The sequence below is a fragment of the Emys orbicularis genome, chromosome 3, assembly GCF_028017835.1.
Source record: "Emys orbicularis isolate rEmyOrb1 chromosome 3, rEmyOrb1.hap1, whole genome shotgun sequence".
Classification (NCBI taxonomy): domain Eukaryota; kingdom Metazoa; phylum Chordata; order Testudines; family Emydidae; genus Emys; species Emys orbicularis.
Window position 1 is genome coordinate 178200713 of NC_088685.1, and position 27298 is coordinate 178228010.

Genomic DNA, 27298 nt, shown 5'->3' on the forward strand with positions numbered 1-27298 from the left:
GACTGGTTTGGAGTTTTCTATACAGCATATCTGATAGATATGACAGACCTATAGCACATAAATCAAATACTCATTTTAACAAAATCAAAAAGTTTTTGATTGGGTTTTTACTAGTTCTTTTTTAACAACAAAATCCAAAAGTACATTCTCACTATGAGTTTCATTTCAAACAGACAGCTTCGTCAGCGATTATCAACTAGATGGATGGCTCTCCGGGGGCACAGTGGTGCAGATTGTGTGCGCATTTATCTCACAGTAGCCAGAAAGTGGTCATTCTTTGGTGCTAAAATGTTTGCGGCAAAAGTAAGGAACTTTACCAGGTTTGGGTTTTGGTGGTGGTGGTTTAAGTTTGAATGTAGTATGCAGGAAGAAAACAAATTAAGTTGAAAGTGGGTTGGAAGTGTTTCTGTTGCTTGAGTCTCTGTTAATAGAATCATAGAAGATTAGGGTTGGAAGAGACCTCAGGAGGTCATCTAGTCCAACCCCCTGCTCAAAGCAGGACCAACCCCAACTAAATCATCCCAGCCAGGGCTTTGTCAAGCCAGGCCTTAAAACCCTCTAAGGATGGAGATTCCACCACCTCCCTAGGTAACCCATTCCAGCACTTCATCCTCCTCCTCCTAGTGAAATAGGTTTTCCTAATATCCAACCTAAACCTCCCCCACTGCAACTTGAGATCATTGCTTCTTGTTCTGTCATCTGCCACCACTCAGAACAGCCGAGCTCCATCCTCTTTGGAACCCCCCTTCAGGTAGTTGAAGGCTGCTATCAAATCCCCCCTCAATCTTCTCTTCTGCAGACTAAACAATCCCAGTTCCCTCAGCCTCTCCTCGTAAGTCATGTGCCCCAGTCCCATGATCATTTTCGTTGCCATCCGCTGGACTCTCTCCAATTTGTCCACATCCTTTCTGTAGTGGGGGCCCCAAAACTGGATGCAGTACTCCAGATGTGGCCTCACCAGTGCCAAATAGAGGGGAATAATCACTTCCCTTGATCTGCTGGCAATGTTTCTACTAGTGCAGCCCAATATGCCGTTAGCCTTCTTGGCAACAAGGGCACACCATTGACTGATATACAGCTTCTTGTCCACTTTAATCCTCAGGTCCTTTTCTGCAGAACTGCTGCTTAGCCTGTCAGTCCCCAGCCTGTAGCAGTGCATGGGATTCTTCCGTCCTAAGTGGAGGACTCTGCACTTGTCCTTGTTGAACCTCATCAGATTTCTTCTGTCCCAATCCTCCAATTTGTCTAGGTCACTCTGGACACTATCCCTACCTTCCAGGGTATTTATCTCTCCCCCCAGCTTAGCGTCATCCGCGAACTTGCTGAGGGTGCAAACCATCCCATCATCCAGATCATTAATGAAGATGTTAAACAAAACCAGCCCCAGGACTGACCCCTGGGGCCTCCGCTTGATACCGGCTGCCAACTAGACATTGAGCCATTGATCACTAAGGCCTGGTCTACACTAGGCGTTTATGTCGAATTTAGCGCCGTTACATCGAATTAACCCTGCACCCGTCCACACCACGAGGCTATTTAGTTCGACATAGAGGGCTCTTAAATTCGACTTCTGTACTCCTCCCCAACGAGGGGAGTAGCGCTAAATTCGACATGGCCATATCAAATTAGGCTTGGTGTGGATGGAAATCAACGCTAATAGCTCCGGGAGCTATCCCACAGTGCACCACTCTGTTGACGCTCTGGACAGCAGTCCGAGCTCGGATGCTCTGACCAGCCACACAGGAAAAGGCCCGGGAAAATTTGAATTCCTTTTCCTGTCTGGGCAGTTGGAATCTCATTTCCTGTTTGGACAGCGTGGCGAGCTCAGCAGCAGTGGCAACGATGCAGAGCTCTCCAGCCGAGATGGCCGTGCAATCCCAGAATAGAAAGAGGGCCCCAGCATGGACTGATCGGGAAGTCTTGGATCTCATCGCTGTGTGGGGCGATGAGTCCGTGCTTTCCGAGCTGCGCTCCAAAAGACGGAACGCAAAGATCTATGAGAAGATCTCGAAAGCCATGGCAGAGAGAGGATACAGCCGGGATGCAACGCAGTGCCGCGTGAAAATCAAGGAGCTGAGACAAGGCTATCAGAAGACCAAACAGGCAAACGGACGCTCCGGATCCCAGCCCCACACATCCCGTTTCTACGAGGCACTGCATTCCATCCTTGGTGCGGCCGCCACCACTACCCCACCACTGACCGTGGACTCTGAGGATGGGATATTGTCCAGGGCCGGTTCCTCGGACATGTTAGCGGACGGGGAAGATGAGGAAGGAGATGAGGACGAGGCAGTCGACAGCGCTTACCAAGCTGATTTCCCCGACAGCCAGGAGCTCTTCATCACCCTTACAGAGATCCCCTACCAACCCTCCCAAGCATGTAATCCGGACACAGATTCAGGGGAAGGATCAAGCGGTAAGTGCTTTAAACATATAAACCTTTATTTTGTACAAAACTTGAATATTAAGAGTAATAACAATCTGTGATTCATGATTTCTTCCCCCTGGGCGCTTAAGTAATCAGTAACAACTATTTATAAAAAAATCAAACAGTGTCCGGTTGTGCATGATTGTGCTGCCCAAGCTGCTCCATTCTTTAGTCCCTGCTACTGCAGCTAGATGAAAATCCTGTCTATATGTCCGGGGATAGAGCAGTAGTCCTCCACGGACATCTCCACAAAGCTCTCCTGCAAGTAATGGGATAGCCTGTTCATCAGGTTCCTGGGGAGAGCGGCTTTACTTGGTCCTCCGAAGTATGAGACGTTCCCTCGCCAGGAGACAAGCAGGTACTCTGGGATCAGTGCCTTGCATAGCATGGCGGCATAGGGCCCCGGTCTCTGCAGGCTTTCTCGAAGCATCCTTTGGATCTCGGTGTCCGGGATCCTCATGAGGGTAATGTCGCTCATGACAACCTGCTTTGAATTAGGTAGGGGACTGTTAGTATTGGGACTGCTTGCAACAAGTTCCTTTACAGAACTGTGACCGCTGGTTTACAGCTACGCGGTGGGGGCGGGAGAGGGCCAGCATCCAGGGATCTTTCCCTGGCACATCCGCGAGTGGGTGGGACAGGGCCAGAGTTACTGCTTGGCCGATTGCTGGCAGCAGAGACTGGCAGTGCTTTCAATGTGAAAGGTGGCCATTGGTACTCCTAAAGTTTTAATCTGCCACAAGTCTACGGCTTACCATGTTTGCCTGCTAGAGAGAGTACCGTGTCCTGCCCCGGTTCCCAGATCGGCAGTGCAAAAGCCCAGGCACTGAAGGCGAGGTTCGAAAATTCGACCTTGTCCTCAGTGCGCATGTGATAGGTGTGGTTCATGGTCTTGTTCACAGAGAAAGACTATGTTCTTGATTCACAACTACATTATCTTTCGGAGGAATTCACTGCCTTTTCCTCATTCCCACAGCCACATCTGCAACTGTCTCCCAACCCAGCCTGGCAACACACTCCCAGAGGCTAGCGCACATTAGGCGGAGGAGGAAGAAGACGCGAGAGGACATGTTCTCAGAACTAATGGGCTGCTCCCGAGCCCAGGCAGCACAGCATAACCAGTGGAGGGAGAATTTGTCCCAAATGCACTGCACACACATGGAACGTGAGGAGAGGTGGCGGCAGGAAGACCAGCAGGCGACTCAAACGCTGCTTGGACTTCTGAGGGAGCAAACAGACACGCTCCGGCGCCTTGTTGATGTTCTGCAGGAACGGAGGCAGGAGGACAGAGCCCCGCTGCAGTCTATCAGTAACCGCACTCCCCCGCCACCAAGTCCCATACCCCCCTCGCCCAAAGTCCAAAGAAGGAGGGGCGGAAGAGTCCGTGAAAACTCTCACTCCACCCCTGCAGACTGCTCAAGCACCAGAAGGCTGTCATTCCCCAAAATTTGAAAAGTCCTTTCCTGCCCGCCTCACCCAAGCCCCCGTCCAAGTTTCACCCCCCAGTTTCATGTGTGGTTGTTAATAAAAAATACGTTTCTGTTCATTACTGTTTCAGTCATGCTGTTTTGAGAGAGAGTCTGTCTGCAGGGGGGGAAGGGGCTTGGTAATTGGACAGGACAGTCACCTTTAGCAGGCTACTGAGGCGGGGGCAGGTCCAGCAGCAGGGCACATACACAGTGCAGTGACTAGTTACCCTGGTCAGTCTGGGAGGTGGTTTTCATGTTCTGTGGGGGGCGGGAGGGGTTTAGTTGCTCTGTGACTTTGTGGCGGGGGAGGGCAGTTACAGATCGTATGCAGCGGTCCTTGTCCTGGATCACAGAGCCACGCAGCAGGGGATCTGTAACCCTCCTCCCCCTGCCATGAAGTCACATAGCCCCCACATACACGCAGTCCCACTCAGGAGGGCTGGCAGGCTCCGTTGAAACAACCAGTCCGCTACTGTGAATCCTGTCATTCCTGGAGTTTAGAAGGATCATTTGCATCAGTGCACTACACCCGCTCCCCACCACAGTCTGCGTCCCCGGTTTCAAAGATTCCCGCGAAAACAGTACTAAAGACAACGGTGTTCAATAACAAAAGTAAAACTGATTTTATTTTTTGGGAAGGGGGTGGAGGGGGTCTGTAACTGGAGAGGATAGTCATCCTTAACTGGGTAAAGAAACAGGGGCAGGTTCAGCTTCTCTGTGCAGAAACTTAAAAGTCACTGGTTACCCTGCTCACTGTGGAACCTGGCTTTCAAAGCACAGGGCGTCCCGCTGGGCTCTTCTAATCGCCCGGCTGTCTGGCTGGGCGTAATCAGATGCCAGGCTATTTGCCTCAACCTCCCACCCCGCCATAAAGGTCTCCCCCTTGCTCTCACACAGATTGTGGAGCACACAGCAAGCAGCTATAACAATGGGGATGTTGGTTTCACTGAGATCACAGCGAGAGAGTAAGCTTCTCCATCTCCCCTTGAGACGTCCAAAAGCACACTCCACCACCATTCTGCACTTGCTCAGCCGGTAGTTGAAGAGTTCTTTTTCAGAGTCCAGGGCGCCAGTGTAGGGCTTCATGAGCTAGGGCATTAGCGGGTAGGCTGGGTCCCCAAGGATCACTGTAGGCATCTCCACATCCCCAAGAGTTATTTTGTGGTCCGGGAAGTAAATACCTTCCTGCAACCGTCTAAACAGACCAGAGTTCCTGAAGACGCGAGCGTCATGAACCTTGCCCGGCCATCCAACGTTGATGTTGGTAAAACGTCCCCTGTGGTCCACCAGTGCTTGCAGCACCACTGAAAAGTAGCCCTTTCGGTTGATGTACTGGCTGGCCTGGTGGTCCGGTCCCAGGATAGGGATGTGAGTTCCATCTATAGCCCCACCGCAGTTTGGGAATCCCATCGCGGCGAAGCCATCTATGATGACCTCCACGTTTCCCAGGGTCACTACCTTTGAGAGCAGTACCTTGACGATTGCGTTGGCTACTTGCATCACAACAACCCCCACGGTAGATTTGCCCACGCCAAACTGGTTCGCGACAGACCGGTAGCTGTCCGGCGTTGCAAGCTTCCAGAGGGCTATGGCCACTTGCTTCTGGACAGTCAGGGCTGCTCGCATCCGGGTGTCATTGCGCTTCAGGGCAGGGGACAGCAACTCACAAAGTTCAAGGAAAGTCCCCTTCCGCATGCGAAAGTTTCGCAGCCACTGGGATTCGTCCCAGACCTGCAGCACTATGCGGTCCCACCAGTCCGTGCTTGTTTCCCGTGCCCAGAATCGCCGTTCCACAACATCCAGATGACCCATTGTCACCGTGATGTCCTCGGAGCTGGGTCCCGTGCTTTGTGAGAGGTCTGTGCCCCTCTCAGAGTTCAGGCCCTCACCGCGGTGCCGTAGCCTCCTCGCCTGGTTTATCTGCATCCGCCTCTGGGAAAGGTGGATGATAACCTGCGAGGCGTTGACAAGTGCCACAACTGCAGCGATGGTCGCAGCGGGATCCATGCTCGCAGTGCTGTGGCGTCCGCGCTGTCACTGACCCGAAAAGTGCGCGAACTGATTTCCCGCCGGCGCTTTCAGGGAGGGAGGGAGGGAGGGCGGTAGTGACAGACGGATGACGACAATTACCCAAAAGCACCCTCGACCCTTTTTTTTTACCCAGAAGGCATTGGCGGCTCGACCCAGAATTCCAATGGGCAGCGGGGACTGCGGGAACTGTGGGATAGCTGCCCACAGTGCACCGCTTCCAATGTCGACGCTTTCCCCGTTAGTGTGGACTCACAAAGTCGAATTACTGTCCTTAGTGTGGACACACAAGTTCGACTTTGCAATATCGATTCCACATATTCGATTTAAGTGAAATCGAAATACCCTCGTAGTGTAGACATACCCTAGCTGTTGAGCCTGACGATCTAGCCAGCTTTCTATCCACCTTATAGTCCATTCATCCAGTCCATGCGTCTTTAACTTGCTGGCAGGAATACTGTGGGAGACCGTATCAAAAACTTTGCTTAAGTCAAGGTATATCATGTCCACCACATTCCCCATATCCACAGAGCCAGTTATCTCATCATAGAAGGCAATCAGGTTGGTCAGGAATGACTTGCCCTTGGTGAATCCATGTTGACTGTTCCTGATCATCTTCCTCTCCTCCAAGTGCTTCAAAATGGATTCCTTGAGGACTTGCTCCATGATTTTTCCAGGCACTGAGGTGAGGCTGATCGGTCTGTAGTTTCCTGGATTTTCCTTCTTCCCTTTTTTAAAGATGAGCACCATATTTGCCTTTTTCCAGTTGTCCGGGACCTCCCCCGATCGCCATGAGTTTTCAAAAATAATGGCCAATGGCTCTGCAGTCACATCAGCCAACTCCCTCAGCACCCTCAGATGCATTAGATCCGGCTCCATGGACTTGTGCATGTCCAGCTTTTCTAAATAGTCCTTACCCTGTTCTTTCACCACTGAGGGCTGCTCACCTCCTCCCCATACTGTACTGTCCAATGCAGCAGACTGGGAGCTGACCTTGTCTGTGAAGACCGAGGCAAAAAAAGCATTGAGTACTTCAGCTTTTTCCACATCATCTGTCACTAGGTTGCCTCCCCCATTCATTAAGGGTCCCACACTTTCCCTGATCACCTTGTTACTAACATACCTGTATAAACCCTTCTTGTTACCCTTCACATCCCTGGCTAGTTGCAACTCCAATTGTGCTTTGGCCTTCCTGCATTACACCCCTGCATGCTCGAGCAATATTTTTATACTCCTCCCTAGTTATCTGTCCAAGTTTCCACTTCTTGTAAGCTTCCTTTTTTGTGTTTAAGCTCGCTGAAGATTTCTCTGTTAAGCAAGTTGGTCACCTGCCATATTTGCTATTCTTTCTGCACATCTGGATGGTTTGTTCCTGCACCCTTAATAAAGCCAGCTCTCCTGGACTCCTTTCCCCATCATATTAGCCTCCCAGGGGATCCTGCCTGTCAGTTCCATGAGGGATCAAGGTCTGCTTTTCTGAAGTCCAGGGTCCGTATTCTGCTGCTCTCCTTTCTTCCTTTTGTCAGTATCCTGAACTTGACCATCTCATGGTCACTGCTACCCAGGTTGCCACCCACTTCTACTTCCCCTACCAATTTTTCCTGTTTGTGAGCAGCAGGTCAAGAGGAGCATGGCCCCTAGTTGGTTCCTCCAGCACTTGCACCAGGAAATTATCCCCAACACTCTCCAAAAACTTACTGGATTGTCTGTGCACTGCTGTATTGCTCTCCCAGCAGATGTCAGGGTGATTGAAGTCCCCCATGAGAACCAGGGCCTGTGATCTGGAAACTTCTGTTAGTTGTCTGAAGAAAGCCTCATCCTCCCATTCTGGTGGTCTATAGCAGACGTCCACCACGACATCACCCTTGTTGCTCTCGCCTCTAAACTTAACCCAAAGACTCTCAACAGGTTTTCTCCAGTTTCATACTGGAGCTCTGAGTAATCATACTTCTCTCTTACATACAGTGCAACTCCTCCATCTTTTCTCCCCCGCCTGTTCTTCCTGAACAGTTTATACCCATCCATGACAGTGCTCCAGTCATGTGAATTACCCCACCAAGTCTCTGTTATTCCAATCATATCATAGTTCCTTGATTGTGCCAGGACTTCCAATTCTTCCTGCTTGTTTTCAAGGATTCTTGCATTCGTGTACAGGCACCTAAGATAACTAGCCAATTGCCCTAGTTTCTCAGTATGAATCAGGAGGCCTCCTCTGCTGCACCCTCCGCCTTGTGTTTCCTCCCAGTATCCCACTTCCCTACTTACCTCAGGGCTTAGATCTCCATCCCCCGGTGAACCTAGTTTAAAGCCCTCCTCACTAGGTTAGCAAGCCTGCCTGCGAAGATGCTCTTCCCTCTCTTCGTTAGGTGGATCCCATCTCTTCTTAGCAATCCTTCTTCCTGGAACAACATCCCGTGGTTGAAGAATACAAAGCCCTCTCTCCGACACCACCTGTGCAACCATCCATTTATCTCCACAATTCGATGGTACCTACCTGGGCCTTTTCATTCAACAGGGAGGATGGACGAGAACATGACTTGCACCTCAAACTCCTTTATCCTTCTTCCCAGAGCCACATAGTCTGCAGTGACCTGCTCAAGATCATTCTCGGCAGTATCATTGGTCCCCACGTGGAGAAGTAGGAAGGGGTAGCAGTCTGAGGGCTTGATCAGTCTCGGCAGACACTCCGTCACATCCTGAGTTCTAGCTCCAGGCAAGTAGCACACTTAGAGTTTCCTGGTCTGGATGGCAGATGGATGACTCTGTCCCCCTTAGGAGGGAGTCCCTGACCACCACCACCTGTCTCCTCCTCTTGGGAGTAATGGTCGTGGAACCCGCATCCCTAAGACAGTGCATCCCATGCCTTCCGGTCGATGGGGTCTCCTTCTGATCCCTTCTCTCAGATGACTCTTCCAAACCATTCTCCGCCGTAGTACCTGTGCAGAGACCCTGAAAACGATTTCTTACCACTATCTGCATTGGGGGTACATGGGTTCTCCTCTTTCTTCTTCTGGAGGTCACATGCTGCCAATTTTCTTCCCCATTCTGCACTGCCCTCTCTGATTCTTCAGCATGCTGTGCCTGCAGTACCAAACACTGACTTCCCTCTAATCAACCACTCAAGGCCCACCTGGAACAAAGCACTCCCAATTCACACTTTTCAAACAAACGGTTACTGCTTGGATTAAGTAATACACTGATGAATTTTAATAATCTTAATAATAAGTAAATCCTAATAATTTCTAGCCCATGTCTCCCCTGCATTCTAATATCATTTCACACAGCATCCTCTCACTATCTTTTTCCTTGTTTTGAAGCAGCCTTTTTAAATTAATACTTTTTGGGTCTGATTCAACTCCGATTAAAGACTTAAATGGGAGTTGGGTTTTTGTCCTTAGAAGCATTAATAGAGATTAAATGTACAGAATATATTTCAAGCAGATTCTCCCTTGCTGACATCTAAATCACTGTTAAACATCCCACAACTTTGTTACTAAAGAAGACAGTATTGATTGAGACATGAATAATAAAGAAATTGAGCCTGAAGTTCTGCAGCAATAAAAACCCTAATAATCAATAACCTAAATAAATGTTTGTGTCATGCTTGACCCTTGGGGACACAAATCACAACACAGGTCTGGTAAATAAGCTGTGAGGTAATTTTCGTTTTTTATTTCCCTTCAAATAATCCTAAAATATATACCCTAACTTCTTTGCAGCACTTCTGCTCCCTTATATTTTGGTGTGATATCTGACAAATTTTAAAATGTCTGAGTCTTTTAATTAAGTTACTATTTAAAGCTAGCCCCATTTATAATGTGTAATGGAATGCTGTTTCTCTTTTTGTAGCCTCTAACAACATCCACACTTGAGAGTTCCTACGTATGGCTTGTTGTACATGAAGATGGCATAAGCATTCTAGAATACAGCTTTCTGGTAAAAGAAAAAAACAGTTTTAGTTTAAATTTTTAATAGTGAATATATTGGCCAAATTCATCCTTGATGTATTGCCACTGATTTAAATGAAATTACACCAGGGCTGAAATTGGTCCTGTATACTTAGATGCGTAGTTTGTCTCTTAAAGCGTAAGTTTGTTACTATAAAATGTTTTAAAGTTACTGCCATGGTTATATTAGTACTGATGGTGGAAGTACCTCTTGATTACTTTGCTTGGTATTTATCATCTTTCTCAGGGAAACATTTTATATATCAAACTAGTAAATTAAATGATAAAAGGAAATTCATAGATAAGATTCCTACAACAACCTGAACTCTTCCTACTTGAGGCTTTCATTTAAATGATCACTCATAAGACAATATGCACTAATGGAAAGTGATACATAAATGCATTTACAGTTACATAATATGATTATTCCCATTATATTTGTTGAATAGTATGTCATATTGCCCTGTGTTGTTTAGTCATGTAATTAAAGACTTGATTCTTTTCTCACTTACAGTGGTGTAAAGCAGTAGTAACTCCACTGAAATCAATGGAGTGGCACTGGTGTTAATCTTGTGTACCTGAGAGGCTCCCTGTTTTAATTCAAATTTCCGAAGGGGTAGAATTAAATGTTGCTATCAGAATGTTAACACTGAATTTCCTTGATTAATTAAAATCTCTAACATAACAAAAATGTATACTTTTTCTCTAAACCTGCCTTTGTATTTAAAGATAGGTACAGAGCAGCAGTTCTCAAACTGTGGGTCAGGACCCCAAAGGGGATTGCGACCCCCTTTGAATGGGGTCACCAGTGCTGGCTTAGACTTGCTGGGGCCTGAGGCTGAAGCCTGAGCCCAACTGCCCAAGGCTGAAGCCAAAGTCTGAGGGCTTCAGCCCTGGGCGTCAGGGCTCAGGTTGCAGGCCCCCTGCAGGGCACTGGGGCTTGGGCAGGCTCACGCTTCGGTCCCCCCCTCTTGGGGTCGTGAACTAATTTGTTGTCAGAAGGGGGTCGTGGTTCAGTGAAGTTTGCAAACCCCTGGTATAGAGGAATTAGACAAATGTAATAAATATTAAAGGATGAAAAGAGGAGGGAGAAGAGCAATCAAGCAGATTGAGAGGAAATAGAGGCTGCAGCATGGTGTTCCATCAACACCCTTCTCACTCCATGAAGGTCTTCAATTTAAGTTCTGATCCAGCTCAGTCTTTCTTAACATACAACTGTGTTTCTCAGCCCGTAAGGTTGGCCTCTGTCAGTGGACCAGGTCATAGGCAGTCAGGCCTAGGGGTCAGAGTGGGACTAGGGAGTGAGGCCTACTGATTGGAGTTCGAACACCAAAGCCAAGAGTCGAGACAGAGTCAAAGTCAGGAATCAGAGCCAATAGTCGGGACCGAAGTCAGAGTCCGAATGCCAGAGCCAAGGGTTGAGGTGGAGTCAAGAGTCAGAGCCGAGGGTCGGAGCCGGATTACCAGGAGTCAGGGAAGGCAGGAGCAAGGCTGGTTCTTCTTTGAGGAATGTCCCTGTGTGTGCTCCACTTTAGCTGTCCATGCGCCCTGCTCTTGCAATCGGAGATTTGTAGTAGCAGTGCCTGGTTGGATCGCGCATGCACCAGTGCCTCTTGTGCCCCCTCAGGAGGTTACATAGTGCTGCACGACCAAGCATCCCTCAGTTCCTTCTCTACCGCCTTTGGCTTGAGTCGGAGCACTTAGCAGCGCCTCTTACTTTTTTTTAGTATAAAATAACTTTATAGGTAAAACTTAAGTTAGCAATTAGGAAGTTATTTATTCTCACCCTTCCTACTTATTTTATTTTTAAAAAAATATTCTATCCTTATCTCCCTTATTAGGACAATACGTTTAAGTTTTCTATAGTTTTACTGTTCCCCCCTCTCATTCTGGGACAGAAGATTCTCTGGCATGCCCAGCTCTCCGGGATTCAAATGCTGTCTGACGTGCAGGTTGTCAATCCCTATTTCTGATGGACACGCACAGTGTATCCTGCTGTCTTGGTGAGACATACCTCAGAAGTGCTCGCATTGCCATAATCTAAAGGCCAGAACAAGGAAAGGGAAGGATCTATAACTTATGCTACTTATGATGGAAGAATCTCTGCAACCAGCCTCAGATCCCAAGTCAAGGACTCCCTTTGCAATTGGGAGCCTCTGATAAAGGTTCTGCCACAATAGCTCCTACTAAAGAGCCTTTTCCCAGGAAGGCTACAAAAAAGTGGGCTCAGATTTCACCTCCGTGGGAATCGGCTAAGAAAAAGCACTCCCCTACTGCCGAGACCACATTGGTACCGACGGCGCCGGGTACGTCAGACTCCAAGACACCAGGACCATCCAGTACCACAAGTACCCAGAGAGCAAAAGACCCTAAGCAGGCAAGTTCTGCCAGAGGCTCAAAGGGCAAAGTAAAACCCTCTGCCTCGGTACTGATGGAGCTGAAGTGACACTCAGTACCAAGCAACGCATTGGCACCATCTGCGGTACCTACACTGGATAGCACAAGACCCTCGGCACCGATGGCTACAATTCACATATTAGTGCCACCAGCAACACCGACATAAGTACCGCCATTCCTCGAATTGCAGCAATATTCTTAAGACACACAGACCTACTGGTCTCTTCAACACCAGAATCCCCGCTCCTTGGTACCGATGGCACTCCAATTTGATTGGTACCGAGCCACCTGACCACTCCACTTAGGTCTGCTCCCCCTCTCTCCAGTGATGACGAGGAGGAGGATGAAGGGGAAATATATGCACCTCATCACTCCTCACCCATAGCAGAACTGTCCCACCAAACAGGACACCACTCATCTTCAGAGGCAGCTAGCTGGTACGGGCACCCATGGGTCCCGCCTTCCATGCCATTCCCATCAGATTGGCGCTACTGGGACCCCTGGGCAGCATACAGGGCACTATATTACAAGCCCACCAAGATTGAGAGCGCCACGTTCTCCATCATCACCCATACTAGGACCCTCAGAAACCAAGGAGGAGATGAATGAGGAAACTTTAGACCAGGAAGCCTTACTACTGACGAACCTGTCATCTTCATCACCGGACGAAACTATAATGCCTCAATCCCCCACCACAGGGGACGACTTTAAGCAATTCCACGAGCTCTTCAAAAGGGTGGCAGAGTCCCTGGATATATCCTTAGAGGAGGTACCTGAATCGCAGCTTAAATTACTGGATGTGTTTTAGACATCTACCTTGGCAAAGATAGCATCGTTAATCAGTAGTGCTATCATGGAGCCTGTCAAAAACTATCTGGCAGACCTCAGCAATAGCACCTCCATCATGGAAAAGATCTGAAAAAATACTATGTACCATCTAAAGCAATGGAGTTCTTGTTTACACACCCCACACCAAACTCTTTAGTGGTGGATGCAGTAAATGAGAGGGGAAGGCAACACCATACCAGAACAACCCCTTATGACAAGGAATGGAAGAGGCTAGACCTCTTCAGTCGCAGGGCATAGTCATTTGCAACGTTGCAGTTTCGAATAGCTAATTATGAAGCCCTGCTATCAAAATACACACACAATATTTTCCAAAATGTCAGAATTTTTTGTTTTCTGGTAAGCTATCAATAAGGAGCAATTCAAGGCCAACATGACCTTCAGTAATCTCATTGCCAGGACAGCACTGCAGGCCTCACTTGACTCTGCAGATATGGCAGCAGGCTCCATTGCAACATCGGTGGTCATGAGCCATGCATCATGGTTCCCTCTCTCGGGGTTCCTGAGAGAGGTGCAGGTAAAGGTCAAGGACCTGCCCTTTGAAGACCCAAAACTATTTGCAACCAAAACAGATGAGTCCCTTCGTATCCTGAAAGATTCAAGGGCAACACTAAAATCCCTGGACAGCTATACACCAGCAAATAAGAAACAGGGCAGGTATTATATGCAGAGATTCAGGTCACCACCATACACACAGCCACACAGGCAAAGACAAACCAGATAACAACAAATCCCAACCCAACCTTTGACATTTGTGGGTTGAGAGGGTTCTATGTGGGTCAATCTGGGTGTGGGCAGTTCAGTGGGGGATCTGGATGCGGGGGAGATCTGGATGCACAGGGGCTTGTTGTGGGTTCTGGGTGCAATGGTAATGGGACTCTACAGGGGGGTCCAGGTGAAGGTGGATGGGGCTCAGTGTGGGGGGGTGTCTAGGTGTGGTGGGGATAGAGCTTGGCCAGAAAATCTGGGTGTGGAGGGCTCAGTGGGGGGTCCAGATGTCTGGGTATGAGGGGGTCTGGATGCATGGGGGTTGGGCAGATGGGGGAGCAGCTCCCTGTACAGGGATCCCTCCGCCTGCAGCTGAGGAGCGATGGATGCAGGAAGCGGCGGGGCGGGGGGGGGGGGAGTGTAGAGTTTGCAGAGCTTCCTACAGCTGGGTGAGAAATCTGGAGGTGGATCTGACATGGCCCTAGATGCCGTGCAGGGGAAGAGGAAGTCCCGTCCTCCCCAGCCCAACTGGGACGAGCAGCTGAGCCTGGCGCAGGGAAGGAGCCACAAGCTGGGTCTTCCCCAGTCCTGCTCCCTGGCCCACAGTGATTTACCTCTCTGCCAGCTGCCCTGGGCACTCAAAACATACTGCTGGAAAGGATCATATGACTGCTCTTGCAGCTTCCCTTTGCTTCCCCATCAGAAAGTCATTTTTCTGTGAAGAAGCAAAGAAATCTGCAGGAGATAAATTCTGTGCATGTGCAGTGGCGCAGAATTCCCCCAGGAGTAGCATTTCCTCCGACCCCACTCCTAACCAGGTCATACATAAGATCAGGAGGGACAAATCAGAAGTCATCCTAATAGTACCTACATGGCCCAGGCAAACATGGATCCCTTACCTATTAAAGATAGTGGCATGCCCACCTCAAAATCTTCCTCTAATACTTCATCTCTTCTCCCAAGATGTGGACACATCCACCAACCCAACCTCATGGCTGGGAGAAAATGAAACAACCTGCTCGGAGGAAGTAAAAGACCTCTTATTGAACAGCCAGAGATCAAATACAAGAAAGACATATACTCCTAAATGGAAAGGGTTCAGCATATGGTGCCAGAGCAAAGAAATCATACCAACATCCTCTCCTTTACCAAGAGTATTGGATTACATATTAGAACTAAAAAACTGGGACTCTCCACAATCTCTGTCAAGATACACCTTGCAGCTATCACGGCTTTCCACAATAAGGTGGATGGGGTCACCATATTTGCCCACCCAACAATCAAACGCTACCTCAAAGGCATTAAGAACACTTACCCTGAAATAAGGACCGCAGCTCCTATGTGGGACCTCAACCTGGTCTTACGTGGACTTACAGAAACCCTGTTTGAACCGCTGGCCAAGTGTTCATTACTCCATCTATCTATGAAGATGGCTTTCCTCATCGCCATTAGGTCTGCTAGACGTGTGGGAGAACTAGGTGCCCTAATAGCACACCCTCCATACGCAACTTTCTTTAAAAGATAAAGTTACCCTAAGACCACACCCCAAATTCTTACTGCAAGTTCCCCCTTCTTTTCATTTAAACCAACCCATTTACTTACCTGCATTTTTTCCAAAACCGCATGCAGACAAAAGAGAGGCATCACTCCACACCCTGGACGTCTGAAGAGCATTAGCCTTCTACATTGCAAGAACAAAAACCTTTAGAAAATCACCGAAACTATTTGTCTCTATAACAGAACGATCAAAAGGGGAAGCCATCATCTCAAAACAGAGAATATCCAAATGGATATCAGGATGCATCCACTTGTGTTATCAAAAATGTCAGTTACAAGCCCCATTGGGAGCCCGCACACACTCTACCAGAGCACTTTCAACATCCATAGCCTTTCTCAATAATGTCCCCATTATGGACATTTGCAGAGCAGCAACTTAGGCATCTGCCCACACATTCACAAAGCACTATGCTATAGAGCAGGGGTAGTCAATTATAGTCAATTCTTTTTTGTTAAGGTCCAAATTTCTTGGCCAAAGATATCATCAAGGTCCAGCCTCCAGAGAAAATAATAATAAAAAAAACCCTAACAATAATGATAATAAGTAAATGAAAAGATTTCGGGGTCTGTTCTAAAGCATCTGGTGGGCCGGATTTGGCTCATGGTCTGCCTATTGGCTACATCAACAGTCATCATTGGACATTCTATTTGGACTCACGGTCAATCATGAACACAACTCCAAAGCCCCTCCCTTCCACTGAGGGGCACTGCTCAACAGTCACCTAAAATGGAGCGCCCACAGGGACACTCCTCAAAGAAGAAGAGAAGGTTACTCACCCCATGCAGTAACTGAGGTTCTTTGAGATGGTTGTCCCTATGGGTGCTTCACTACCCTCTCTCCTCCCCTTTGCTTTGGAGTTTCATGCTAGATTTTCTGTGGTAGAGAAGGAACTGAGGCGGCACGAGACAGCAACGGCACATGCATGACCCAACCAGGCACTGCTACTATAAATTTCTGATCGCAAATGAGGGCACATGGACACACCTAAAGTGGAGCACCCACAGGGACAACCATCTCAAAGAACCTCAATTACTTCACAAGGTGAATAACCTTCTCTTCTGAGGCAGGAGTGAGGCTGGAACAGGATGGGAACAGAACCTGTCCTGCACCCAGCCTTGGGCTGGAGCTGTGGAGGAGCAGAGCAGGAGCAGGGCTTGGAGAGACAAGAATGGGGAGACAGTCTGTGGGTGTGGGCATTGAGCAGCCAATGAGCTACTGCTGCTAGATTTCAGAACCAGCCTGCAGGATTCCTCAGCCAATCAGGCAGGATGGTCCATCAGGTAGCCTGGCTGGCTCAGTAGGGCATTAGGAGCACTGAGCAGGTGCAGCTGAGGGCAGTCTCACTGGAGGTTCTGACCTCTTCCTGGAAAATGCTGGCAAACCTAACACAAAATGTAATGGGGAAAAAGTTAGGGTAATCCTGTCTTTTACAATTTGGATGAGGTCTTTTTGCTAGTCAAAAAACAAGGGCAAAAAGGAGTTTGGTACCCAGGAGATTAAAATAATTACTGTACAGATATTTTCTCATGATAATTTAAAATGTGCATATCTGTATTGAAACACTATCCATATTGATTGATATAATATTAGGTATGAATCAGCACAACAAATGGCAGTGACTCAAAAGCTACATGTCCAGAGTTGTGTGTTGAATAATACAGGCCAAAAATTCAAAGTGTGCTGCTTCTCTCCATGCAGAAGGTTTTGTGCACTACTAGTACTGTGAACAAACCACCAATTTTATCCCCATTTGCGAGCACAAATAGTTTTGCTAATGTGGTATATATCACTTGTACACACAAAGATCAGGGCCGGTGCTACCATTAAGGCAAACTAGGCGGTTGCCTAGGGCGCCAAGATTTGGGGGCGCCAAAAAGCGGTGCCCCCAATTTTTTTTTACAGCGTTCCTACGCCCCCTCTCCGAGCGTGCAGTCGCCGCTCCACTTCTCCCGTCTCCCAGGCTTGCAGCGCCAATCAGCTGTTTGGCATCGCAAGCCTGGGAGGGGAGGAGAATTAGAGCGGGGGCGGCGTGCTCGGGGAGGAGGCGGAGCAGAGGTAAGCTGGGGTGGGGAGCTGCTGCACGGCTCCCCGGGGGGGGGAGCTGCCGCGGGGGGGGGGCGCCTCAGGGCACGGGGGGGAAGCTGCCGTGGGGGGGGCACCTCAGGGCGGGGGGGGGGGGGCGGGGAGCTGCCGCAGGGCTGGGGGGGGGCGCAAGGTGGAAGTTTCGCCTAGGGCGCGAAACTTCCTTGCACCAGCCCTGACAAAGATTATACTGAAATCCTTTTTGAAAGTTTGGGCCCTGAGATTCAACTTCTTTAGAGCCTGATCCAATTCCCAATGGGACTCTTAACATTGACTTCTATGGGAGTCGGATTGGGCCTTTCATTTGTAATGTAAGTTGTGTGTCCAAAGTCCAAACTCAAAAATTTTAACCATTAAACTAAATATATATTACATTAATTAGAAACAGGGCCACTCATGAAAGCAGAAGTCTCTCACAATGAAGGCCTGAGGGAAACAGGCACATAATTTGCAATTAGATTCAAAATTCTACAACAGGGGTTGAAAACAGTGTTTTGAAATCAGATGAGTAATTATGTTTGAAGAAGTATTCACTGTAGTCTTTTTCCCGGTATTTTTCTGTATACATGAAACTGTTTTTTCCTTTCTTCTTTCTTTAAAGCGATTAATAATTACATATGTACACAAAAGTCTGATGACCTTTGGAGGCTACCAAGATGACTTTATGCTGGTAGTTAACAATGCTCAGTCAAAAGACAAGCCAAACGAAAAACTCCTTTTTGCCATGGCAAAACCAAAGGTTGGTACAGTAGCCGAAATCATTTCCAGTGTTTGTTGCCTCTTTGTACTTAAGTACCCTTGTGTATATGCACAAGGTGCAGCACCTGCTGTTCAAAACATCCTCCGGTTATTAGCTTTTGCATAATGAATTTAAAGGGGGAAGCAATTAAAAACATAAAAGTCTTGTTTTAATGACCCTTCCCCCAGAGTTCCAGACTTTACAGACAAGGACAATTAGGGAGATAAAAGACAGGAAGTATATACAGTGCCTAAAAATCAGTATAGCTGCAATTTTAAAAAAAATGTTTGGGTCTCCATTAAAGCAATGTCTCTATTTTATGATGGCCTTCCAAAAGGTTATACACTTCTCCAAAATTCTAGGACTAAGGAACTCTTTTGCTAATATTAGTCTAGACTCTCTCTCACTGCTAATATTGCCTACCAGCCTGAACAAAACAAATAAAAGCATAATTTCAGCTATGACTGAGGAGTGAAACTCTAGTTTCTATAAGCCAGAACAACCTACCAGTAGGATCATAGTTTCCTGCATATAACTTCAGTTAAAAATTGTGTCTCTTCATAGAAATATGCACACCTGTATGTCAAACAGTTCAAGAAATAGTGATTTTCTATCAAATCATCCCTTTAAAGGGGAATTTTTTGGCGGTTCCATGGAGAAGGCATGGTGCACAGCCTCCCAGATCTTTGGGGGGAAAAACACAGCCACCTGGGCGTCAGCCCATTTGGACTGCTTCTTTAACACTTGTGCAGGAGACATACAACACTGCATAGGAAAAGTTAGGCTGCATGTAGTAAAATTATTCCCTAAGAGACATGTATTGGTGTGTAGAACTTTCTCCTAAAGAAGTGGTGGAAACTGAGTTGCTTGAATCATTTAAAATTGTGCAGGACAAAACACTCCATGTACTTACTCTAGGGAGTAATCCTGCATTGGCAGAGAGATAGGCAAGATAACCATAACCCTAACAGGTATTTTTCCCATCTATAATTTCTTTGATAAAATATAAGAACTTATATAAAAATATAATGTCAGTCGCTCACTGAAAGCTTAGCTATTTCTTCAAGGTCAAAACACAAGTTATATTTTTCCAGATACAGATTATAGTGTGTTTCTTGTTACAGATTCTTGAGATCACTCTACTGATTGCCAGCTATATTAACCACTTCCATCAGCAAAAGGGGGCTGCTCATCATCTCTCTGCTCCAGCACTGCTCTCGCCTCAAACAGGACAGAAAACCAAGGAAATGGGGAGTCAGCCACTTCTTTCGAACAGCAGACCAACCAAAGGTCCTACTTTGTTATGAAAGGAACAGATACCTATGAAAATGTATGCTTTTGGTATGCTTCCTATATTGACTGAACGTCTTTAGATGTGCCAGATATACATCATATGCTAGTTTGTAATACAAGAAAGGTGGACTAGTTTCCATTCATTTTAGTTAAAGAGGCCCCTGTTAAAACTCTGCAAACAAATTGCAGGTGGGGCGATTACCCTATCAGATGAAGCTCACCCCATTTCTGAACACGGGTTCAAAAATACTTCCAAAGAGGGTTCTTTTGTGGGTGGGGAGTTGGCCTTTGAAGTGATTTCAGTAAGTGTCAGGGATTTTAAAGACATTTCCCCAGGGAGGACTATGTCTTCACCTCTCCACCCTTATTTTTCAAATTATGCAAGTTGCATAACCTTGGTTATGAGAAAGCATTTTTGTTTAAATGGGAAAACAGATACATGTACTTTCCACTCCCTCACGCCTTCTTGTCTGCAATACAAGCACCCCGGGACAACGTCTAAAGGGGACATTTTTGTGAAAGCCCTTTTAAAAAAGTATTGGCAGCACATCATTGATCATACATCTAATAATTTATTATAAATGTCTTCTCTTATACAACAATGTACTTGTGTGATCCGCAGCAATGGGCTGGTAGTTTCTACACAATTCTTCTTTTTGATTTTCTAAATCTAAATTGGGCATATGCTGTAGAAAACAGTGGATATTTTAAAAAAAACAGTGGATATTCTTTAAAAAATCAGTTTGGCCTGCTAGTTTTTCCCCTTCTTTAAACAGCATAGTCGAGAAATGAGTAAGTTAGAATTCAAACCACAAACACAATATAAAAAGCACTTATATGAATAGGTACATGTAAACTTGGAGACAGACTTCATAAAATGTGTGATGTGTATACTGTACAGTAGTATAGCATAGTATTTTATAAATATAAGCCTAATACAATGAAGTGTTCTACTTGTCATTGTTTTAGCATTTTTCATATTTAATCCATGCCTTTCACACCATAATATTAGTATGAGGGTCTCTTGCCCACTAGAAAAACATTTAAGAGATTCAATTCAAACAAACCATTGACCTTGCAGATATATTTCTTAATTTCTGTTTGCCACTAATGCTAGTTATCAAGGACATTTATCACTTAAACATGAGTTTTATCCCTCATGGTTTATTCTAGAACCTGGAGAAATGTTATAATGCTGAATTTGTAACCTCTGAAGATTAATAATCTCCGTTTATGGTATCATTTAAAAAAAGTATGGAATCCATCTCATGGTGCTTGCCCCTTACACAAGGCAGAGCTTATATTCCTGAAGGACTGAGACCAGATTATAAAGGACATAATTTGCATTCTTCTATTTTTAAAAACTGGAGAAAGAGATTAAAAGCTGAATTCATAGCATGGATGCTACAAAGCACTTAACAAGACACCTAATTCTTCTGAACACCTTCTAAATCCTGCTAAATCCACTGGTCTCCATGACTTCTACAGTATTTTGTTAATGGTGCTGAAGGTTAAAGCTCTGACCTGGAAACTATAAACTGAGAATAACTAGCTGAGTCATTACACAGGCAAAGCCCCCATTGACATTAAGTAAAAAGTGCAGGATCAGCCCCCTACAACCCAATCCTACAAGAAACACATTCTTAATTATATGTATGTGAATAGTCTCATTGAGGTCAATGAGCCACACATATCCATAAGTGTTTTTAGGATCAGTGTCTTAGTAATGAATGTCAAGGAATTCCTCTCATCTTGTTAGTGATATGCAGAAAGAGAATTTTTTTATTTTGAAGAGAAGATAGAACTGATTAAAAAAAATCCAGAGCTCTATTCTAACCACAAAACAGGGCTCTACATGTGCAAACTACTTCAGCCTTCTATCTCAAATCATTCTCTCTGCGGCCTGCTGGCAGGTCCTTTGTAACAGATCAGCAACTGTACTTTATCCCACCAGTGGAAACAAAGTATTCGTCACAAGCCTCTCTGCTGGAATGCATTAAGTTTTCTGTTGTGGGTTCCTAGCATTTGCCAAATTTCAGAAGCATATAATAATGTGAGTATCACAACAGCATTGTATAACTTTATCTTGGTTCTTGTATCAGTCTCCTTTTTTCTCCAGATATTTGCCAGTCTCAAAAAGGCTCCATTTGTCTTCCCGGTTCTTGCTTTCACCTCTTTATGGGGTCAGCCACTGGAACTAATTGTACTTCCAAGATACACAAAAACTCATTAACCATGCCGTATTCTTCACTGTTGATCACTTAGGCACTATCATTACCGACTTGTCTTTCGATGACTTTCATTTTCTTTTGGCTTATTCTTAATCCTATTTTGGTGGCCTCGCATTTGATGTTGATAGTGGTCTTTTATGTATTATCATCTTTTATGTCCAATGGAGCAACGTCATCTGCAAAGTTGAGATCTTGAAGTTTTCCTCTACTCCATATAATTCCTGTATCGTCCCTTGATGTTGCTTTTCATACCACATAATCCATCACAGTGCAGAAGAGGAGAGGTGTTAAGGTGCATCCCTGTCACATTCCAGTGACCATATCAAACCAGTTGGTCTCTCCATTTTGTCCTTACACAGCATTTTGAACCTTCATACAGATTCTTAGTCAGTACGTCTTAGTACAACTGAAGAACAGTGTTATAATATTTCTCTTCTTCTCTGTCTTTTGAAAGACCACTCTTAAAATCTATATTGTTTAATATTTGACTCCCTCTGCGAGCAGTAATTTACCTATTTATCATTGTACCGGGTAGCTACTACCACAGTTTCCCTCTGCTTGATTAGGCGAGTTCAGCCCTCCTGCCAAACTTCAAAAATGACTCTCCTTTCAGGGTGTGACAGTTCTCAGGGTAACAAGACTGAGAGTCACCTTGTTACCCCTGTTTCTAGCTGGAGGGAGTCTTGTCTGCGGTAACTGGGTGTTAGCTACCTAACACCACCAGCCTCTCAGCCACTCAAGCACTCGCCTCTGGGCTATGTCAGCTCTGTCTTTGCCTTGCAGGTTGAGGTGCCCCCTCCCCCAGTTTCCTTGAAGCATTCCCCTATGATAGCCAACCCCTGACACTGGCTACTCACAGAAAGCCCAGATCTTCTGCTCCCAAAGGAACAGTGTTACCCCAGTTTACCTTAAACCACCACTCTTGTATAACACACAGCACTTGTACAGATACAAAAGAAAGTTTATTTAAGAAAGAATAGAGATTCTGTTAGAAATAAGAGAAAGTGATGAAAACAAATAGTTACAATACAAACAAAATCATAAAACACTAACTAGGGCCTACACTTATAAATAGTTACCCTTTCTGTCTAATAAAGTGGGTTTTTCCCCCAAAGCTCAATCAGTTGTAAAGCTGGCTGGCTTTACAGAACAAAGATCTAATCTTTCATGAAAAATACACCCACTCAACAACAAGATGTCTCCTCACTGAATGGATCCAGGGAGTGCCTCTTTCTCTCCCCCCCCCCCCCCCGTGTGACAGGGTGCGACTCACCTCTGTGGCACCCCCTGCTGGCTATCCTGGGGATCAGCTCTTCTAGCCAGTGCGCCCTCTTCTGGTGGCATCTCTCCACCATCACTTCTGCTCCAGGGAACCATGTCATGCCCAGGACCACGGTGTCCTCTTCATGATACAGCCCTTTGGCTGTGCCGCACTCTGTGCTTCCCACCTTCCACAGGATCTCTATAGTTCCTGTCAAACCACTTCTCTTAGTGGTGACTACAGTCTGCTGTTTAGCCACTTCCCCAGTGCCAAGTGGGGGAGATCCGGGCCCGCCCATACTCCAGCCCTGGGACCAGCCCAGGGACCTGATGGTACGGTTGGCTGTGTACCGGTTCTTACTGGTACGTCGGACCGGACCAGACCGGCTTACTTTCACCTCTGTCCATACCCCTACATCCTGCTTCTCAGTTCAGACTTGTGCTGCAGCTCCACAATAGTTCCCCAGTTTGAGCATTGATTGTAGATCAATATTGGCCAAATATTATATGGGTCATCTGTACAGCCAAATATGCTGTGTGGGGGAATAATTGTGCCAACTGTGTTATATCATTGTTTGGTTCAACATATTACAGATGTACAGGGTAGTAACATATATTAGTAATATAGCTATAAAGCAGGTTGGTTTCAGCCACAAAGGCATGATTAAATTGTTTTTATGCAGGATGGAGGAGAATTTTCTTCTTGGATTTGGGTGTGTACACAGACTCCAAAACCATGAGACATTCTCAGGGGAAGAAGAGATTGTTATATTTATGGGACTCCTCCAGATTGGACCGTTTTACATTCTTGTGTTTTCTTACTCCAGGCGTAAAAACCTGGCCCCATTGAGGTCAGTGGCAAAATTCCCATTGCATCCGTTGAAGAGGGCTGTAGCCCATGAAAGCTTATGCTCAAATAAATTTGTTAGTCTCTAAGGTGCCACAAATACTCCTGTTCTTTTTGCGGCTACAGACTAACATGGCTGCTACTCTGAAACCAAAAATTCCCATTGACTTCAGTGGGAATCCCACATATTTATCAGATGACAGAGCAATTTCACTGGAGTAACTTCACATGATGAAAGCACAACCATTGGCAGTGGCTTCTAACCCACTCCTCTAAACACTACTGAACACTTAGTATTGGTTCAAGAGCGCAGTTTAATGGTAACCTCATTGTAGCTCCTTTTGAAGCTTTTTGTGTCAGACTAGTTTATTTAATACAAAAAGAGCCATTTTAAAAGGAGTGGGGAATAACATGACCATCTAAAAATCTCTAGTATATCTTACTGAACTTACTGGAAAAACAATAATTTTATGTGTAATTTACCAATGTGTTGTAATATAACCTGTAGCTCTCACCATGAATTAGTAATTGCAGCACATTTAATTTATGTGTAGAGTATTTGTATTTATTCTTAAGTATATTTAGCACTCACTTGTATAAGGAATTTTAATATAAATTTTAAAGCCTAAAAATAAGGGAACTACCAAAGAGATCGGTCAGATTCTTATGCAAACCCAGCAAAATGAATGCAAACAAAATGTTAGAGTGACATTTGTTTTATACTGGTTTTAATTTTTTTTAAATATCAAGTCACATAAACTTTATGGGTCCTAACAATATAGTGGATATTAAACAAAGAAATTTAAACTATTGAAGCCTTTTGCTAAGCCTTCAATATCTTACACGTCATTAAAAGTTGGTAAAATTAAACTAATAATACAGTTTTGATGTAAGGGAAACAATGTTTATGTTTTACATAACCATGTAAATCACAGATCTAATAATGTTTAAGAAAGATCAATTATTTCCTGACATAGCGCTAGTTCTATGCAACTGCGAGGGGAGTTTTTTGTTTTGTTTTTTGGTTGTTGTTAAAAAGTGAAGTACTGTATATATCTGTTTCTGGAGAACAATGTTGTATGAAGAATTATAGTTATAACATTTTCTCGTGTTTTTTCAAATCATGTTTTATTCCTTTACAATAAAAATAGTTCTATCAAAAAACCTGCTTATTTCACTCATTCCAGTATTAAGATGTTATCTTGTGAACCAGGAGGTTTAAGTATCCGGGAAAAACACTTCTAAGACTTAGGTAACATTAAGCTAAAAACAATGCTACTGGTATTTATGTAGGGCTTGGAAGGATTAGATTTTTATTAAGTAAATGTCAGTAAACATTGATTTCACTGAACACACAAAACCAACAAAATATTTCCATCGATAATAATTGTAATTTACAGATAGGCAAAGTAAGAAAAATGCTTTTTGAGAACTTAGAGTTTTATTTAAGGATATTTAGTTTGTATATTTTGACATATGTTGACAGTTTATGTTTTAATGATTATAAAGCTTTAACTCTCCGAATCCAGCTATCTGAACCCTCGTTGTCTGATCCCCGCTAACTTCCCGCAACTGTGAAATTTAAAATCAATAAAAATAGAAAAAAGTGCTTAAAAATAAACATTGATGCTAGCTAACAAAATTACACAGATAAAAATTGAATTCTGCCTAGCCTATATTTATGCATTTGCTTATTTACTGATTTGCATATTTACTCATTCCTGCCCTTTTCTTCAGTTTAACTGTTTTGTTATTCTGAAACATGGATTATAGCCATGATTTTCAAAAGTGACTTGTGATTTTTGTCTGCTTCCATTTTTGTGTGCCTAACTTGAAACAGCTTAAAGGGGACTGATTTGCAGAAAATGCACGGCATCCCCCTCTAAAAATCAAGTCCCTATAAAGCATATCAAGTTGGACAGTCATCACACTAGTTTTTAAATTCTTGGCCTACATTTTTCTAGCAGCCTAATCAGAGAATCTTTCACCTCCAAGTTGTCAGTTCAAAGCCAGTTCAGTTTAGTAGTGATCAAAAATTCCTATTATTTGATGTCTATTCAGTGCTCTGTATCACATGAGTTTAGTGGTCTGACTAATTCACATAAGAAAAAATACCAATGCTCTTGCTGGGAGGAAGCTTTCATTCTCAATGTTGCCTGTGCGGAACCAGTTTTCTAGTTAAAGAGAATTCCAGTCTTCAGGGCTGTCTAGTTCAGAACCTTTTACAAGAAGTAACTTCACAGGAATAAATGGCTAAAAAACCAAAATTGTTGAATGCTACACAATGTTGAACTATGTCTCACACTATAGTTGCAAACAGATTATTACTATCACCATCAACAATAACTGCTGAGTTTTGTGAACCAAGTGAAACAGAGCCTAGAAATTGTCATGTCAGCTACTTATTCAGATAGGAGACATTGGACAGCAAACACTTTCTATGCGCCATTCCCAATTTATATATATATAAAAAATTAGATATGTTGGTCAAATTCTCCCTGAAAGTAAAGTTGTTTGTATGACTGGTATCACTGTGCTATCTTCAGTGAAAACAAAAGACAGAAGAAGAGTTTGACCATGTTGGCCATCTGGAATATTGCATCCAGTTTTGGGGCCCTCACTACAGAAGGGATGTGGACAAATTGGAGTCCAGCGGATGGCAACAAAAATGATTGGGGGGGGGGGACATGACTTATGAGGAGAGGGTGAGGGAACTGGGCTTATTTAGTTTGCAGAAGAGAAGAGTGATGGGGGATTTGATAGCAGCCTTCAACTACCTGAAGGAGGGTTCCAAAGAGGATAGAGCTCAGCTGTTCTCAGTGGTGGCAGATGACAAAACAAGGAGCAGTGGTTTCAAGTTGCAGTGGGGAAGGTCTAGGTTGGATATTAAGAAAAAACTATTTCACTAGGAGGGTGGTGAAGCACTGGAATGGGTTACTTGGGGAGGTGGTGGAATCTCCATCCTTAAGAGGTTTTTAAGGCCTGGCTTGACAAAGCCCTGGCTCCGATGATTTAGTTGGGGTTGGTCCTGTTTTGAGCAAGGGATTGGACTAGATGACCTCCTGAGGTCTCTTCCAACCTGTCATCTATGATTCTTCTATGTTGATAATGAGGGTATTTACAGTAACAAGATACTTGAGTGATCAGATGGGTCAAAGAACTACTAATAATTGGGAAGCACTATTCAGTGAGCTGCATAATCTTTGGGGAAGATGAACAGGTGCAGCTCATTTCTAATCAGTGAAAATATGTATTAAAAATAGAAAAAATAAAATTTAAAAATGCTAACTTTATTCAGTAAAAAGTTTAGATAAAGTTTATTGAATAAGACAACATGAGTAGAATAAACAGTGGCCTTGATCTACAGAAGTTATCTCTGTTTTAATGTAAATCCTGGATGTGTGTCTTCTGCTGCCTCTCAGCTGTTCTGGGAGCTAAAATGACATCCATTGAGATGTTCACCCT

At 45.0% G+C, this 27298-nt stretch overlaps 1 protein-coding gene across 1 annotated transcript in view; it reads left to right on the forward strand.

Moving 5' to 3' along the window:
• Nucleotides 1-19509, forward strand: part of PLEKHH2 (pleckstrin homology, MyTH4 and FERM domain containing H2) — a 111647-nt gene extending 92138 nt beyond the window's left edge. Inside the window, exons 26-29 of the mRNA XM_065401584.1 lie at nt 174-303; nt 9775-9861; nt 18065-18202; nt 19327-19509. Of these exons, the coding sequence (XP_065257656.1) occupies nt 174-303; nt 9775-9861; nt 18065-18202; nt 19327-19509 (538 nt within the window). The remainder of the gene's footprint in view (nt 1-173; nt 304-9774; nt 9862-18064; nt 18203-19326) is intronic.
• Nucleotides 19510-27298: the final 7789 nt, after the last annotated feature.